Source organism: Solanum pennellii, chromosome 11 (assembly GCF_001406875.1).
Source record: "Solanum pennellii chromosome 11, SPENNV200".
In the NCBI taxonomy this organism is placed as follows: Eukaryota; Viridiplantae; Streptophyta; class Magnoliopsida; order Solanales; family Solanaceae; genus Solanum; species Solanum pennellii.
The window spans coordinates 65744936-65762480 of record NC_028647.1 but is presented as its reverse complement, the minus strand read 5'-3'; the positions used below and the strand labels follow the sequence as shown (position 1 = coordinate 65762480).

The window sequence follows — 17545 nt, the reverse complement described above, 5'->3', positions numbered from 1 at the left end:
AAGAGTAAAAGAGTTATTATTCTGGTCAGATAAAATTCAAAAAGTAAATTTATTAAATTAATATTTATTAGAGTAATTATTATTTAAATATGAAATCAATATCAATAAAACCGTGTATCACAGTTTTGTGTTTTGTTTTTGGTGGGTCCCTAGCTGAATTACTCGGCTACGCGTCGAGTAAAATCGGCGAGCCGGCGCCGATCATAACGTAGTTTGACTTTGAAAACAAGCCAATAAGATATTGACACATGGAGATTAGAGAATTATTGCTTTTTTTAATTAATTGTGGTTTAAGTTTTGACCAAATAAACAACAGTCAGAGAATTTTCAGAAATTTAGCTGAATTTTCGGGAAAAGGAAATACTAGTACTAATATATATTATATTTAGTACATAAATTAGGATTAAAAAATATATTAAAAAAGTTTATCGTTCGATTTCTCGGTTATTCAGTAGATATATTAAATTCTTTATAGAAATATTGAGAAATTGATTTATCATTCATTGCTATTGATTTGGTTATATGTTTAACGGTTAAGATTTGATACAAAAAGATTCATTGAAAATCACTTTAGAAATGAGGTGACAAACTAAATAAATCATACACTTTGAGTCGAGTCGTTCATAGATTGCATCTTCATCAAAAATAAATGCAAATCGTAGAATAATCAAGAATTCGAAATAATCAGAAATAAAAATATGAAACTAAGTGAAGAACTTTATATATCGAATGATATAGATATAATTTATTAATTTACTATCGGAAAAAATCTCATACCTATAAGAATTGATAATTCAATAATAAATAAAAAGTCAAAGCCGTTATCGAAATCATTAAACCAATAACACATTATCAATAAATTAATAACTATAGCACATTACCGATAAATTAATAACTTTATTCAGATAAATCAATAATTGTTCCTTTGTTTTTCTCCAAAAGTAAACAAAAAGCAATTTAGTTAATGTATGTTTCACGATGCTTCTCCATAGTTTTCTTTTAAATTTTTTTAGTGCATAGGAAACAAGAAATGGTTTAGATTAATCAATCAATTAAGAGATCATAATTTCACTTAAAATAGTTTTAAAATTTCCTTTTATTTGTCTATTTTAGAAAGTCAAAGAGTTTTTATATATTATTCTTGAGTGTAACGATACTTAATAATAGTAATAATCAAATTTAGAGTTTCAAATCATTATTAACAAGATTAATAAATAAGGTATTTGACTAAACTTTCCGAGAACATAAGTCTACCTGAAAGCAGCAAAAATTGTATGTCAAAAGCTAAATATATTTAATTTACATCAGTCTAAATTAATAGATTTAACCAATATCGAAACTTAAAATAAATTTAACTCACAAAAATCTAATTTAAATTTACAAAATCCTATTTCCCTAATTATTTTCTGAACAATATATTTAATTCAAAAATAATTATTCTAAAAATTACGATAAATAATTTGTCAAAAAATAATATCCAAACATCAAAATTAGGTATATATCAAGGAAAATATCATTCAAACATAAAAAAAATTATATATATTCTCTTCCAATATTATTATTATATTATAAGAAGAAAATTCATTTCCAACTTCTATGGCTCTTCTTCTTCTAAACTTTTCCAAGAATAAGACGTGCACTTTCTTTCCCTTACAACAAATATATTATTTTTTTAACAAAAATAATTAATAATATAATGTTTTCACCAATTTTAGCAAAATATTCAGTCCCTTCTGCACACGTGGGGAACATATAATTTTTTCAAGATTATAAAAAAAAAGAAGTTAATTATAGACATAGTCCATGTTATCATATGTCTAATTCTTAATCTGTCGGTCCACCAATTCACTATTATTGTAGCACTAACAAAATTAGTCAATAACATGTTATAAAATAGTTTATACATGTATAGTGATCGTGGAATAGTAGGTATTCAATATTTTTTTTATTCGTAATTAAATACGGAGTGTGATAAGTCAGACTTTTTTTAGTGGTTGGATATTTTCATTCTAAATCTGTAAGTTAAGAGTTTGCGTTATTTAAAAGATGTCTAAGGGTATAACATATTGATCAATAATGAAGTGGTTGAGAATCATAACTTCTCGTATGTAAATTTTATAGCAGCGACATAAATATTAGGTGATTTGTTTCTATTTTTTAGTATTGATGAACAGATAATCTATTACTGGTGAGAGATGATATGTATCTCGTGGAGCCTTGATAGATAGAATAACTTATTATAGGTCGAAGTTGTCCCATAGAATTAGTCGTACACAAGCTTGAATTTATATATATATAACATCTTACTCTATAAAGTGATTTTCTTATACCAAAAATTTTAATTAATCGAATTTTAAAACGAATGTCAAATATTTTGACATGAGTTGATGAAGAATCTAGAAAGCTCTATGGTCCTTCCTATTTTCCAAAATCATCCCAATACGTAGTACGAAATACGTCATATTTATTTTTCGATCTTAATATCGATATTATTTCTTAATTAATTTTAAAAAAGAGAATTTATATATTTTGAACTATATGGAAGTGCTATATAGTATAACACTTTTTATAGTAAAAATTACTTTAAAATTGGAACTAAAGATTGGTTTGCTGTCAATATTGTACAAAAAAATGTCAAACTTTTATGGGGAAAAACATTGGCATAACAAAGATTAAATCTTTATATAATTTGATTTCAAGTTTTAATCATCAATTATTTATTTAAAAAGTTTAAATACATAGTAACTATAATTTGATTTCAAGTAAATCACACACGTAATCTTCAATTAAATGTGCTTTTTGACACCGAAAGTAAATTACATAAACAGGAAGTATTAATTAATTAAATGCAATAAAGAAACTTTTTAGAGTGGCAACAAATAAAGGATTAAGCCTAACTGCTTCTAATAATTAATTTCTTAACCGTTTCATGTATATTAATTATTAATTAAAGTAGTTTGATTAATGCTTATACTTGATTAACTTCTAATTATGAAGTGACAAATAAGTGGACATGTGTACTTATGTCTAATTAATTAATATATAGAAAATTTTAATCAACTTTTTAATCGTGAAGGATAAGTTGCCTATGATTAAGACACTAATGACTAGGATTTTCACTAGCTAATTAACTCTTTTAATTTAGCAAAGCGTTAATATTAGGTGGGGAATACTAATTTTAATTTCTTATTTAGAATAGTAATTGAAAGTGACCAATGAACAATGACAATAATTTTTGTATGAGTGAATTCAGAAATCCTTTAAGAAAATGTTTTTGGTTAAAATATTGTTTTTTAATGTTTTGTAAGTTGAAAATAGTTTTCGCATATTTTATAATTATCTTTAACTTTTAATTTTATATCACTTATTTCAATCAATATTTGTGACTATTTTATCAATCCTTAATACTAAAAAAAACTCATCGATCAAAACACCATTAGATAAATTTGTTAAATTTATTAATATTTGATTTCTATGATATAAGTTTTGAAAAATATTTTTGACTTATCAATCAAATATTTTTTTTCCCGTAATTTTTGAATGTTGCTTTTGCGAATTCGACTAGTTGTACCTATCCAATTCCGCTGTTTCAAGGCGGATGTATTACGATTAATTCCACGAGACCCTAAAAACGTGACCAATTTGTAATACAAAAAACATTTTCCATGTTAAGTGGATTTAAATAGTTCATTTGCTTGGACGTTTTTACAAGTATAAATGGAATGTATTTGTTTTGAAAATGACTCTTCATATAGGTTTTCTGTAGATTCTATGACTAAAATTTGCAATTTCTTTTCCATTTTTTAAAAAGATTTGATAAGAATGAAACTTTTTGTCACTCAATTAATTTCACTTCTAGAAACTTTTGGAACTTTTAATTGACATATATAGTGAACGAAATTGCTTCTTTTTTAAGTATAGTTTTTGAGTTTAAATTCATGGTATGAAAAATCCTTTCCTTCTAATAAAGTTTTACATGACGTAAATTTAAATTAGCCAAACTCTAATATATATATCGAATATCAGATAAAAAATAAAAAAGAAAAGAAAAAGAAAGAGATATATATGATTGCACTCAATTTCATCCATGAAACTCTAATACATATATCAAATATAAGATGAAAAAAATAAAATAAAATAAAGAGATATATATGATTGCACTCAGTTTCATTCATGAAACTCTAATACATATATCGAATATCAGATTAACAAAAAAAAAAAGAAGAGACATATATGATTGCACTCAATTTCATCCATGCACGTAGCAACAACTTAAATAGTTTTGCATCGGTTAGAATTTTTGTTTAAAATACTGCCCAATGAAATTTGCAACTTTTAAGACGTTACTTCCTCCATTTATTTTGATTTGATTTGAAATTTTAAAAAAGTAAAAAAAAAATAATTACGAAACAAATTATATGATCTTAAATTTACAGTATGATGTACATTCTAAATATCTTTAGTCTCATGACTTTAAATATATTACGTAAAAATTTAAAAATTAAAAAAATCATCGAAAAGGAATGACATAATTTCTTTTTTGAAACTTTAATTAGACATTTGATGCATGGTCGACCATATGAAATAATAGAACATATTGATGCCCTTAATGCTTTTATTATTCTATTCTACTTTTTTAATCTGAATTTTAATATTTTAACACCCTATTAAAAAATTATTTACAACATTTATTATAAGAATTTTGCCGTTCATCGTGAATTAGATGGAAATTTTCCTAGTGATTGGTTTGAAACTCCGTATAAAATTTATTTTCTTACAAATTTTCATATTAATCCCTAAGAAAATCCCTATGTAATTCACATATTTCTGATAGTGATTTATCAAGGACATGATACTAAATAAAAACAAATATATTTTCCTATATTTCTTCCTCCGTTTATTTTACTTGTCTAATTTAAAAAAATTTAAGAGATAATTTTGTCATTTTGTACTTATTTTATCTTTATTTTTAAAAGTACATATTAAAGGATGGTATGTTGTATTACTTCTTCAATTAATGACTTTGCATGCTCAACATTAAACACTGCCAGATTATATTTGAGGAAAAACACATGACATGTTTAATTTCATTGTACACATAATTCGACACGACTTAGGAATTTGATATGTTGGTTGTTAAGTTTTCATTGTTTTTAGTATTCGTTTGGTTATGAATAAATTATTATTTTAGAAATTAATTATTTTGGAGGAGTGTAATATAAGCGAGAGTGTTTCACCACTCTGTTAGAAATTTATTCATTCATCCATATTACTTCTCTCTTTGCTTCCATTTTGATTGCCTATTGGTGTTTTTTTTATTCGATTATCATATTATTTGTTCTTGTTAGTGTTCTTTTTTCTGTTACTTTCGTTGTAGTTTCTTAACTAATATATGTCATTTTCATACATATTTTTAAAATGTTTTACTTGAATTAACGTCTATGAAAATATTCTCTCTATCTGTCTACCACCTTTAAGTTTGATCCAATTTTTTGAACGGTTAAAATTTTTACGTTTTTCGTTTCAATTTGCTTGACTTACTTTTGACTCACTAGGAATTTACGAAAACAAATAAGACTTTGAATTTTTTAATATAAAATTAAAGATATGTCAAATTTATTAAAATGTCATTTAATGTTATTGTTTTAAGCATGTCATATGTAAAATTGTAATTAGAGAGTTACTACAATAATATATAAAGAGTTACTCCCTACATAACAATGGTACAAAGGAGTCATTGAAGAAAATATAACAAGTAACACGTAAGTACTGCATAGTGTACAAGAAAGACGCAAATAAAAAATATAATAGTGCAATAATCGAAGCATATTAAACAATAATAATACCATCGGTCACCAACCATCCCAAGCAAGACAAATATTACAGTATCTTCTAACCTCTATCCTAATATGTGTCTTATACACGATCCTGTCTAAAGTCATGTCCTCTGAATCTAAAGTTGAGTCATCTCTTGTCTTATCATTTCTCTTTGATATTTCTTTAGTCTACCTCTACCTCTCCTCGTTCTCTCTCTATACATATGTGAGTATCACCTTGAATATCCATTTAGCTTATGTATATCTATGTATATCCGTGAGATCTATGTGATATATGCAATATACAATGTTATTTTCAACTATTCCATTCACACCAATTAGAAAGAACTATTTAGATTTGCTCATTTCAAGAATAATTTATATTTTCTTTCATTTTAATTTATTTATCATATTTTTTTTAGTCTATTTAAAATTAAATTACATTTTTGACAACTCTTTAATACATTTAATATATCTTTAATTTATGATCACATGACTCAAAAATTCGTATTAAGTCAAAATATGACTTATTTTGCAAAAAATCTAACTTCTTTAAATACTTTATTCTTTTTCTGTTTTGCTCTCATAAGTAAATACTTATGAAAAATATGTCTAGATACAATATGGGACTATTATTATAGGAAAATATTTTAACTTTTCTATATATAAAACAATTACAAAATTAATTTATTCTAGTAACGTACCTAATTTTTTCCCATGTATAATCTTTGCCAATTAATTTTTTCTCATATATATAGGTAAATTCTCATAAATGAAAATAATCTTTGCCAATTTATTGCTCTCTCATTAGTCAATAACTATTTAAGTAGCAACACCCAACTATTAATCTCATTTTTTATCAATTGAGTCTAGAGAAAGAGGAAATTATGTTGCCAAAGCAATCACATTTTCCGGCAGCCACCATGTCTCCGCCGTCTATGGCGGCCGTGTACGATAAACACGGCCCCGTAGACACCGTCATCAGGTCAGAAGCACGTATCAACGTACTATAAATTTTTGATTTTTACCTTTTATATAACGTGACTGAAACTACTAACCAAAATTCGTCATATATTTCAGATCTTACTTTATTTAGTCTAAGCCCTCGTATTGCATCCCTCTGAATTTAAAATTACTTTGTTTAATCCTTGACTTGTGATAATGATTTTGATTTTTTAATGCTTAGAAATTGATCTAGAGTGAAATTCATGTTAACTTATCATAATAAATTTAAATGTTTAATACTATATATTATTAGTGTAATTAAAATTTATATAGTATGATTATATATAAATGCAATTTTTATTTTAATGTAGATTGACTGAAATCTCACCGAAGGAGATAAGTGAGAAGGATGTGTGTGTTAAAATGCTGGCAGCTCCAATCAACCCTGCAGATATCAATATAATTGAAGGTTTGTTTGATTAATTATTTTATTCGTCGCTAATTTCTATTTTGTTAGAATTTAGAAAAAGTATGTCAATTTATACAAACGAAAGAAATATTCAGTATAATTTTATAATTAAGATTTTAGAAAATAAAATATGTACGGTCTTATTTTATCTAAGAAAGTGATTACAAATATAAGCCGACTGTTCAGATATAAGAGAAGACTTTATAAGCTGCTTACTCGTAATTTGTGTTTTCCTATCTATACTGCATCTCTAAACTACAAAAGTAGAGTTAAAGATAAATGTATATCCTATTTTTCTCAAATTTTTTAATCTGTGAAATGATACTAAATATATTATTATTGTTATTTTTCGACGAATGGCAGGAGTATATCCATCTAGGGCAACACTACCAGCAGTGGGTGGAGGTGAGGGAGTGGGAGAGATATATTTTGTTGGCTCTGCTGTTAAGACTCTTTCTCCTGGTGATTTGGTTATCCGTTCTCCATATATTCCTGGTAAATATTCGAGTCTTCAGTATGAAAACAATTCAAATTCTTACCCTTTTAATAGGCTTTACAAATCACGTTTTAAAATGTTTTGACATGTTCTCTACACTATCTTTGTTCACTTTTACTTGTTTACTCTGGACTCTGCATGCCTCTGAAGTTTTAGGTCTTGAAAAATTTGGAGGAAAATATTTGTTTTTTTTTAATATGTAAAAGTGAACAGATCATGATCTATTGAAAACAATCTCTTTACCTTTTCTAGACTCCGTACTTATGTGATTATACTTAATATGTTATGTTATTATTACACAATATTATTTTAAATTAATCGTACCTCAATACGTATATTAGACTAGTAATTATGTTTTGATTAGGGTCATGGCAAACCTACATGGTAGAAGAAGAAAGTCTTTGGCACAAAATACATGAAGACACTCCAATTGAATTTGCTGCCACTGTTTCTGTTAATCCAGTCAGTGCCTTGAGAATGCTCAATGAGTTTGTCACTTTGAAACCAGGTCGGTTAATATTTTTTTGCTTACTTATCAAACATCGATCACTATGTGTTTAATTTCAAAAATATATATATAGGAGACTCAATTGTGCAAAATGGAGCTACAAGTATAGTAGGGCAATGTGTTATTCAGCTAGCTCGACTTTATGGAATTCATAGTATTAATATCATAAGAGATAATCCTGGATCTGATGAAGTTAAAGAAAAACTCATCAAACTTGGTGCGGATAAAGTGTTTACTGAAAGTGAGTTGAATGTACAACGTATCAAAACACTTCTGGTATGATCACTGAATTTTATTCACCATAATATTTAATTATATATTTCGTTAAAAACTATAATTACTTATTATTTTCTTTTGTATGTTGTAGGGGGATACACCTCAACCTATTTTGGGTTTGAATTGTGTTGGTGGTAATTCTGCTACTTTGGTGGTCAAATTTTTGAAGTGAGATTAACTATTCTTAATTTAATTTTCGATTATAATATAAGTGATTATAATTAAGTTTATTGATAATAACTCTATCTTGTTTTAGGCAAGGTGGTACTATGGTTACATATGGAGGGATGTCCAAAGAACCTGTTACTATATCAACTTCAAATTTCATATTCAAGGTTAGTTTTTAACCGTTACTGTCCGTCCTAACTTCAGTCATTCATCCACGTTTAATTGACCACTAGAAAAATAATATTGTACATAATTGATACTCGTATACATCACATACATATATACAATTTTTGCCTCGAAAAGATATACATACACGTACATCTAACTTGCTTTAAAAACATACATACATATATAGTTAGCCCCACATAACTACACATACAATGACAATCAAATAAGTATTTTATATTGGCATGATTTTTTAATTAGGATTAAAATATTACTACGTTTTTATATATTCAAAAAAATCTCACTAATATTTTGTTTTAAAAAAAAGAAGCATTGACAACTCTATTTATAAAATTAAACTGATTAATGAAACTTTTGTTGCAGGATATTACATTAAAAGGATTTTGGTTGCAAGAGTGGAAATTAGAAAAAACAAAATATAGGGATTGGATCGATTATCTCTTGGGCCTTGTTCGTGATGGGAAATTAAAATATGAGTACGTTCTCTCTTTATTACTCGTAAAATTAACACATGAAAATATGATTCGTTTATTCTGTTTAAGTTCGAAAAATCAGTTCATATGGAACATCTCATTCAACCTATCTAATTTTAGTGAATCTAAAAACTTACGTTTAAATCTTATATTTTTACTATAAAAATTTATTTAATAAGATTAAATTTCTTGATATTATTATTCTAAAATTTAAATTTTGATACAGATTTGACTCAGTACATTTTGAAGAATTTCATACTGCTCTTGAGAAGGCAATGGGGAGGCATGGAAGTCAAAGGAAACAAATTCTTATATTCTAAAATAATAATAATAATAATAAAGTCAAGGGCAATGCCGTAATTTCATTGGTCATTATGTTGATCAATAATTAGTAATTAAGTATTTATATCTTCTTAATCTTAACTCAAAAACTTTGTTGTTTGTTGTTTGTTGTTATTTCTTCTTTTCATAAACTTTTAAAAAATATATTGTGGTGGAATTTATAAACTTTTTTTTTTTAATTTTTACATTATTGAATGTGCCAAGAATAAACATTTATTTTGGTGCATGTTTAAGATTTAAACAAACATATCTTTCCTAAGATTTGATGTCTCTTAATTATACTCTCTAGTTATTTGTATGTCATAATTTTGATTAAATGGGAAAAGAATAAAGAACTTTTGAAATTTAAAATTATAAATATATTAATTATAAAAAGAATTTGAAGTTTGTGAGTTTAAGTTTTTTTATTTTTATGTGGTTAAACAAGAGTTTACAAATTATAAAATTAAAAAATAAAAATTTATTAAGATACTTTTTTTCTTGAACAATTAATGAAGCAATAGTATCATTTTCTCTAAGATCCTTGAGTAAAGGAAAACATACTAATATCAAGTATTTGAAAAAGAAAATACGAAGAAATCATATATTCTGTTTGTTTCAACTTATTTTTTTAAATTTTGTTTTAAAAAGAGATTATTTTTCTTTTTTATATTAATAACTTTATTAATTATATATTTAAGAACTCAAAATTAAATCATATTTTGATATATTATTCATATATATAATTTAATATCATAAGATTCAAAAGTCCTTTTTATTTTCTAAAAATTTCGTGTCAAGTTAAAATCAGATAAAGACATCAAAATGAAAGGCAGTAGGGAGGAAAAAAGTCGCAACAAAAAATAGTATGATAAACATAATAAAAACGAAACAGAAAACTGCAAGAAAAACTAAACAATTTTTTATCACCTACTATTAGCGTTCTATCCTAATTATCAAGTCTTCATATCATTTTATCTGAAATTTTAAAAGTTGATGAAGTTTTTTATTTGAAATTCTTTTATGCATTTTAAATTATATAAATTGTTAATTATTGTGTTTAATAATTTATATGTAATTTTTTATATAAATTATATCTCATGAAATATAAAATTTCCATATTCGAATTTATGATCAAAGTTTGAAAATATGAATCTTCACTAATTTTTTGATTTTATATATTATTAGAATATTGAGCATGGGCTTATCATGAAATATAAATTTTCTATATTCGAATTTATGATCAAAGTTTGAAAATATGAATCTTCACTAATTTTTTGATTTTATATATTATTAGAATATTGAGCATGGGCTCAGCACGGGTCAGTATGAAATAGCAAAGGGAAAAATATATATAATAGCAAACTAATAACCTAAATTAAATGAAATAGCTAGGATTTGATTTAATTGTGCTCCATAGCAAACATTAGCTAAAATTTGCCAGTGTCTCTCTCCCAAAAATCTCGCTCGCCACACTCCATTCTCGCTCGCCTCTCTCGCTTTATACACAGAAGTGTATAATTCTGTTTCTGTTTTGTAAAAAGCGACAGAAAATTGGATATACACAAGCAAAAATGTATATCTTCGTGTTATACACTTAATTATACAATTTACAAATATTTTACTTCAAATATTGCAGAGAAAAAGGCCAACGAATTATACAATTGCAGTGAAATACAATTTTCTCTAGCTTTATACAACAAAAATGTATATATTGTGTTTTCTGTTTTTGTATAAAGCGAGAAAAACATATATCTTCTTGCTATACACTTATAATTATGCAATATACATACATTTTAATTCGATTCAACTGTATGCAAAGCAAATTATACAATTGCAGCGAAATAGGCCAGCGAATTATACAATTTAGGCCAGCGAATTATACAATTGTATATGTATAGCGAATTATACAGTTTTATGTTTGCTATGGAGCGCAATTATGCAAACTTTGCTATAGCATACAAATATGAATTTTTTGTTTGCTATATGTGAAAGTTGCCCAATAGTAAATCACTAATTCACATTAAATACTATATTAATAGTTTTGTAATTCACAACAAATATTTCTTTTTTTTCATCTGATGCGGTATACAATTAGACATTTTTGATATACAATTAGTCATTTTANTATATATATATATATATATTTTCTTCTATACACTTGTAATTATACAAATACAAATCTTATTATACAAATTGCAATATATAAATGAATTATAGAAAACTAAATAATTTGTATAAATTGAATGATTATAGCGAACTATACAAATCAAAAGCTTCGTAACAGATATAAATCTGTTATGAAATGCAATTTATAGTTATAACTTACAAATATAATTTGTATGTTTGTTATACGTGTAGTTGCTATCAATATTTAAATTAGGCATTGTATCTAAAATAATTAAGACAAATGAAAAATTAGGCGTTTTGCTTAAAATAATTTGGTCAAACAAAATAAGAACACCATAGTTCATTTTGGAAAGTTCTGTAATGGCGACTGCTAGGATTGTACCCCTAAAAGCCCTCGTACATGGAGTTTCACCATGGAATCCGCTCTCACGAGTCCTCCGGCTCCGTTCTCGTCCTCTATACTCCGCCGTACGAGATTATTCCGCCGCCATTTCGCCGCCTTCTAAGGCCGTTGTCTACGATCAACACGGCTCTCCTGATGTTGTCACTAGGTTAAGTAACTCTTCCATTTCTCTTCAGTTTACTTTTTCAAATTTCAATTATCTGGTACTAATTGTAAGTTTATCGCAGAGTGACGGAGCTTCCGCCGGTGGAAATTAAAGACAATGATGTGTGCGTTAGAATGCTCGCGGCTCCGATCAATCCTTCTGATATTAATAGAATTGAAGGTTAGAGTATTTTACTTCATAATGACACAATGGTTATATGTGCAGAGACTTATGTTGACTAATCTCACCGTTTCAATTTGTTTATTTGGTTTTTGATATTGACATGTTACAATTAAAGAGTTGTCAATAGTAGGAATCCGTTTTAGTTAGGAGGTGGGAGCTTTGAATATGTTATTGTCAATGGAGGCTAGTATTACTGAATAACATGTACTTCACTTAAAGCAAGCTGTTGCTGAAGGTATAAGCTAACTAGCACAGACACAAATTGAAGGATCGTGCTGAACACGACCAAAACAAAAGTATCTGAAATCTATACTTATCACAAATATTGTATTCAAAAGGTCTATGATATTAGGATTGTTCAAAACAAAACCGAGACCAATAACTCGAACCGGAATATGCTTAACGGTTTAGTTGGATCGGTAACGGTTTTGATTTTTTTTTTTTTATATATTGGGTTACCACGGTTTGAGATTTTCTCTTAAATGGTTAATCGATAATCTGATAGTAAATTAATAAATTATGTTTATACCTTTCAGTATGTAAAGTTCTTGACATGTGATTTAATTTCACACGTTCATTTCTGGCTGTCTCAAACTCTCAGTTGCTCTACTTCAAGGTGTCAACTCATGTGCATGATATTGTATATGGTCGTCATTAGTTACAAATATTAACAGAAGTATTAACAACTGTCAGTGAACACATTATAACAATTCCATATTCCATAGTGTAAATTTGCCAGTATGAACATCTAATTAGAGAGTACCTTAAAAAATTACATCTAATAAGAGTGTAGGGTTGTATTGCATATGCATTTTGGTGCATTGTGCTACAAGAGAAAAAAATAGATGTTTCTAAATCTCAACTTGCTCATAACGCCTATGTTTGGACAGAAGTAGGTCTCATTAGCTCTATATGTTTCAAAGTTAATCAACTTTTGACTTCAGTGGACTAGGGGTGCGGTGGTAGAGGCAATATTTAGCTTTTCTTTGTGTGACTTGCTTTTCGTCAAATGATGCCTTCTTGCCCTTAAGTCTATTTTTTTTCTTTTCTTTTATTTAATCAATCACTCAATCAACTAGGCATCCGTTCCAAATAAGGACTAAATACGTAGCTTAAAGTTTCGAACATTTGATCTCATTGATGGAGGCCATTCTTTTCTTTCATTGTTAAGACTAGTTTTCTGACTTTCTCACAGAGGAAACATTATTTCACAGTAATTTCCCCAAATCTATTGTACCGCAGGAGTTTATCCTGTCCGACCACCGTTGCCTGCAGTTGGGGGATATGAAGGTGTTGGAGAAGTACATGCCATTGGCTCTGCAGTTAAGGGTCTTTCCCCGGGAGATTGGGTTATCCCTTCCCCACCTTCTACAGGTAGAAATCTGTTACTCATTAAAACATTAAGTTATGCACCCGAAGCATACTTTACTAGACTTAATTCGCACTGAAGGAACTTAATTTGGTATTCTGATACGCATCAATACACCAATGTTTTCGTGCAGGGACATGGCAGACATACGTCGTAAAAGAACAAAGTGTGTGGCAGAAAGTTGATAAAAGCACCCCAATGGAGTATGCTGCGACTGTTATTGTCAATCCGTTGACTGCCTTGAGAATGCTTGAGGACTTTATTGCATTAAAATCAGGTTTTCCAAGTTTTGAATCTAATGTTTACTGCTTGTTTCCATCTCTCTACTTAACGTTTTTCATAAGCAGGGGACACTATTGTGCAAAATGGTGCTACAAGCATAGTGGGGCAATGTGTTATTCAACTAGCTCGACTCCGTGGGATTCATAGCATCAATATCATTAGAGACAGGTGGAGTTTACCTCTGCTGAAAATATGTTGTGGTCTTGGTGAATTTGAAGTTATCTTATGTCTCAAAATAGTTGTTCAGAGCACAGTCTAATTCTCTGGTTTGAAAACCTTCCTTTGTTCTCTGGTGTGAAAGTCTTGCTTTCCTTGGCAACACGAAACTTATGATTAAAGTTTATAATTGCATAAGATAGATGCCTTTCTGTTTGCATCTGTAATTCCTTGCTATGGTAAAAATGACCCGATATTACCATTATGATATTATTTTCCTGATATCCTAAAATTCCCGCTTTATTGCTGGTGCAGTTTCCTTATGTTTGACATTAAACTCGGATTGCCTGAGAATTGCCTCTTTATTCAGGAGCATTCAGCAATCTAACGGTACTAAGATCTGCAAGTTTGTTAGAGGCAGATACTCTCTATGAATTAAGAGGGTTTTCCATTCAATTGGTTATCTGAATGTTTAGACATGGTTCTCCAATAGCCCGCACTAAAAACTCTGTAGCAATTTTTTCCCAAGAGTCGACTTAGTGGTACTATTCTAGGAATGGTTGAGTCATCGCTGATTAGTGCTGCTAACTTCTGTAACCATTCTACAACTTGCAGCCTAAAAGAATATCTTTCCTACTATGTAGCTTCCAAACTCTCCTAAAATTCTCAAGGCTGTCTCATGTAATCGCAAGTTTCACTTTTAGGATTATGAGTTTGATATATGAAGAGCTTCCTATCTTCTGTCTCCATTTCCAATGTTTTTGTATAAATTGTGTTAATTTCCTTGAGTGCTTTTCCCGATGAAAATAAAGCAATGAATTTATACACGAATAAGGTCTCGGGTTTTTTTAATCATTAATACGCGTTTGATGTTAGGTCTTCTTAATTTAATAGAAATTGCTATGCATGAGGTATCACAGGATTATAAACTCAATTCTCTCAGGGCAGGATCAGATGAAGCAAAAGCCCATCTCAAGCAACTAGGTGCTGATGAAGTGTATACTGAAAGCCAATTGGAAGTGAAGAATGTCAGAGGTCTTCTGGTAACAATCTACAAGCTTTCCTTCATTTCAGTTTCCTCTCTTCTTATCCCCTTTTCAACCCTATACATCTTCAATGTGTCGGGACAATGTTCTAAAGTAGTTTTTTCTCCATTCCCTTTCAAGTTGTTTTCTGGTTCTTAACTTTGGTCCCAAATAAGTGATATTAAAGAAACCGAGTAGGTATTAATTATCTTTCCCTCAAGATTACCCTCGTCTATAGATGATTGAACAAACTTGTTAGAAGTCTTCACAATTTCCTGGTTATTATTAAAAAAAAATACATTTTCCCATGAATAAATTTGAGAAGAAATAAAGGTTAATAGAGTCAATAGCGTCCTTAAATTAAAGTTCCAAAGAAGGCTAAAAAAAATCAATGGATGGAGTAGTTTTACTTCTCTTGTACATTTTTTAATTGGTATTTCCATTCCAAACATATATTTATTATTTGTTTTGATGTTGTGTAGGGCAATATACCTGAACCTGTTTTAGGCTTTAATTGTGTTGGTGGCAATGCTGCTTCATTGATCCTAAAATTCCTGAAGTAAGATGGTATTCTTAATTTTATTTTCTAGTCAATTTAACTTGCCAGAAATAAAGACATATAGCATGTTTGTTGCAGGCAGGGTGGCACTATGGTGACATATGGGGGGATGTCAAAGAAACCGATAACTGTATCTACTTCTGCTTTTATATTCAAGGCAAGTCTCAAGCATCTCACTTTCATGTTCTTCCCGTGAAGAAGTGGCTCTATGGTAGAACTGTTTTCAATTATTCCTGAATGAGCAGTAGCATAGGTGAGGTAAGTAATGTGGAATAAAGTTATGAGAACTTGGACAGTAATGTAGATCTTGAGATGCATCCACAGTGTTGCAATTATTAGGTAGAATCTATTAAATTCTTGTAACCTGCAGGTCATACATTAGAGGTTTTAATACTTTGTTTAAGACAGTTAAAATTGGAGTAGATGAAAAAATCTAAACATAGAACCTCAAGTATATGCATTTAAGACCTGTAAAAATTTAATATATTGGAACATAGTGAGTGATGTACTCGTGTATGCCACGAGGAAAAAGAATACTGAACTGATTTAGGAACTATATTTTCAGGAACTTACCTTGACAGGATTCTGGCTACAGAGGTGGATGAGTTCAGACAAACCTGAAGAGCGTCAATCCATGATAGACTATCTTTTGGGCCTATGTCGAGATGGGAAATTGAAATACGAGTATGAACCCCCTTCTCTCACTTGACGCCAGTATGTCCTTGTGAAAGAAAAGTTTAAGATGTTCTAACTAGAATATTAATGCAATTGAAAAATTAAATATTCAGAACAGTTGAAATTTGAAAATGTTTTTGCGGATGATAGTGGGCGAGGAAGTCATTTGTTAGCCTAATGATGCAAGACGAATGGCAGATCATTTACCACCCGTCTTAGATGCGAGGAACTGACGTTGAATCTCCTCCATTTTCTTACAGGTTGGAAGTATCACCTTTTGATGATTTTCATTCAGCTCTGGAAAAGGCAATGGGAAAGCGAGGAAGACAACCCAAACAAATTCTTAAATTCTAAGTCATGGGTACTTAACATTATTCTAATTTGAGTGCTGTAATCATAAGCTTTGTTGTTAGATCAAGCCAGTTTAGGTAAATGTATCCCCAAGAAATAATAAGACAATTGGCATCTATTCTCCTTTCTCAAAAGAGGTTCAATTTAGAATTCCAAGTGTGTATCATTTGGCCAACAACCTTCAACCTGTTGTCTTTAAACTATGACTGAACATCGTCTCGATGTGAATCGATGTGAATTTGACGATTCACTGCTACTATAAGGATTTTTTTAATTGACATTCATGTTTAAAACAAAATGAGATATGGTTCGGGCACGTGAAGAGAAGAGGAGTGGATGCTTCAAATCAAAGTGGTGCTTCTTTTTTCACACCACTTTGTCATGTTGTGTACACAATATGACACTTACCTTGTGAAGAAAGTAGAGAGGCAGTTCAAAATTGAAATATCAATACCATTATATTATCAAACTCTTATACAACAGCATATTCGCAAATAATTACTTTATGTTGAATGCCTTGAATCGGACCCGTTACAAACGGAAAGGACGGGGGTCTCGCTGCCCGGTCAGCGAGTCGGGGGGTCCAGGGGGGCGACGCGCCCCCTGGCC

General features: G+C 29.1%; 3 protein-coding genes across 5 annotated transcripts in view; 2 read left to right on the top strand and 1 right to left on the bottom strand.

The window, feature by feature from the left end:
- The first annotated feature begins 6703 nt into the window (after positions 1-6703).
- On the top strand, positions 6704-9732 carry LOC107004307 (enoyl-[acyl-carrier-protein] reductase, mitochondrial-like). Its single transcript, XM_015202531.2, has 9 exons — positions 6704-6801; positions 7133-7230; positions 7594-7725; positions 8091-8234; positions 8308-8510; positions 8602-8678; positions 8767-8845; positions 9228-9340; positions 9564-9732. The coding sequence occupies exons 1-9, from the start codon at positions 6704-6706 to the stop codon at positions 9655-9657; spliced, it is 1038 nt and encodes a 345-aa protein (XP_015058017.1). The 3' UTR covers positions 9658-9732.
- Positions 9733-12067: 2335 nt separating this feature from the next.
- Positions 12068-17214, top strand: LOC107002927 (enoyl-[acyl-carrier-protein] reductase, mitochondrial-like). Its single transcript, XM_015201134.2, has 10 exons — positions 12068-12339; positions 12419-12516; positions 13762-13893; positions 14022-14165; positions 14236-14338; positions 15270-15369; positions 15834-15910; positions 15989-16067; positions 16476-16594; positions 16846-17214. Exons 1-10 carry the CDS (start codon positions 12149-12151, stop codon positions 16937-16939), a joined length of 1137 nt encoding a protein of 378 aa, XP_015056620.1. The 5' UTR covers positions 12068-12148; the 3' UTR covers positions 16940-17214.
- Positions 12141-17545, bottom strand: part of LOC107002928 (mitogen-activated protein kinase homolog NTF6) — a 14726-nt gene continuing 9321 nt past the window's right edge. Inside the window, exons 7-8 of one of the 3 annotated variants that reach the window (XM_027913134.1) lie at positions 16088-16274; positions 12141-12495 (exon numbers count right to left, since the gene is read on the bottom strand). The gene's annotated coding sequence lies outside the window, so the exon portion shown is untranslated. Of the gene's footprint in view, positions 12496-16087; positions 16275-16495; positions 16632-17545 lie in introns of those variants that run through there. The other 2 variants (XM_027913135.1, XM_027913136.1) reach the window with 2 other exon arrangements.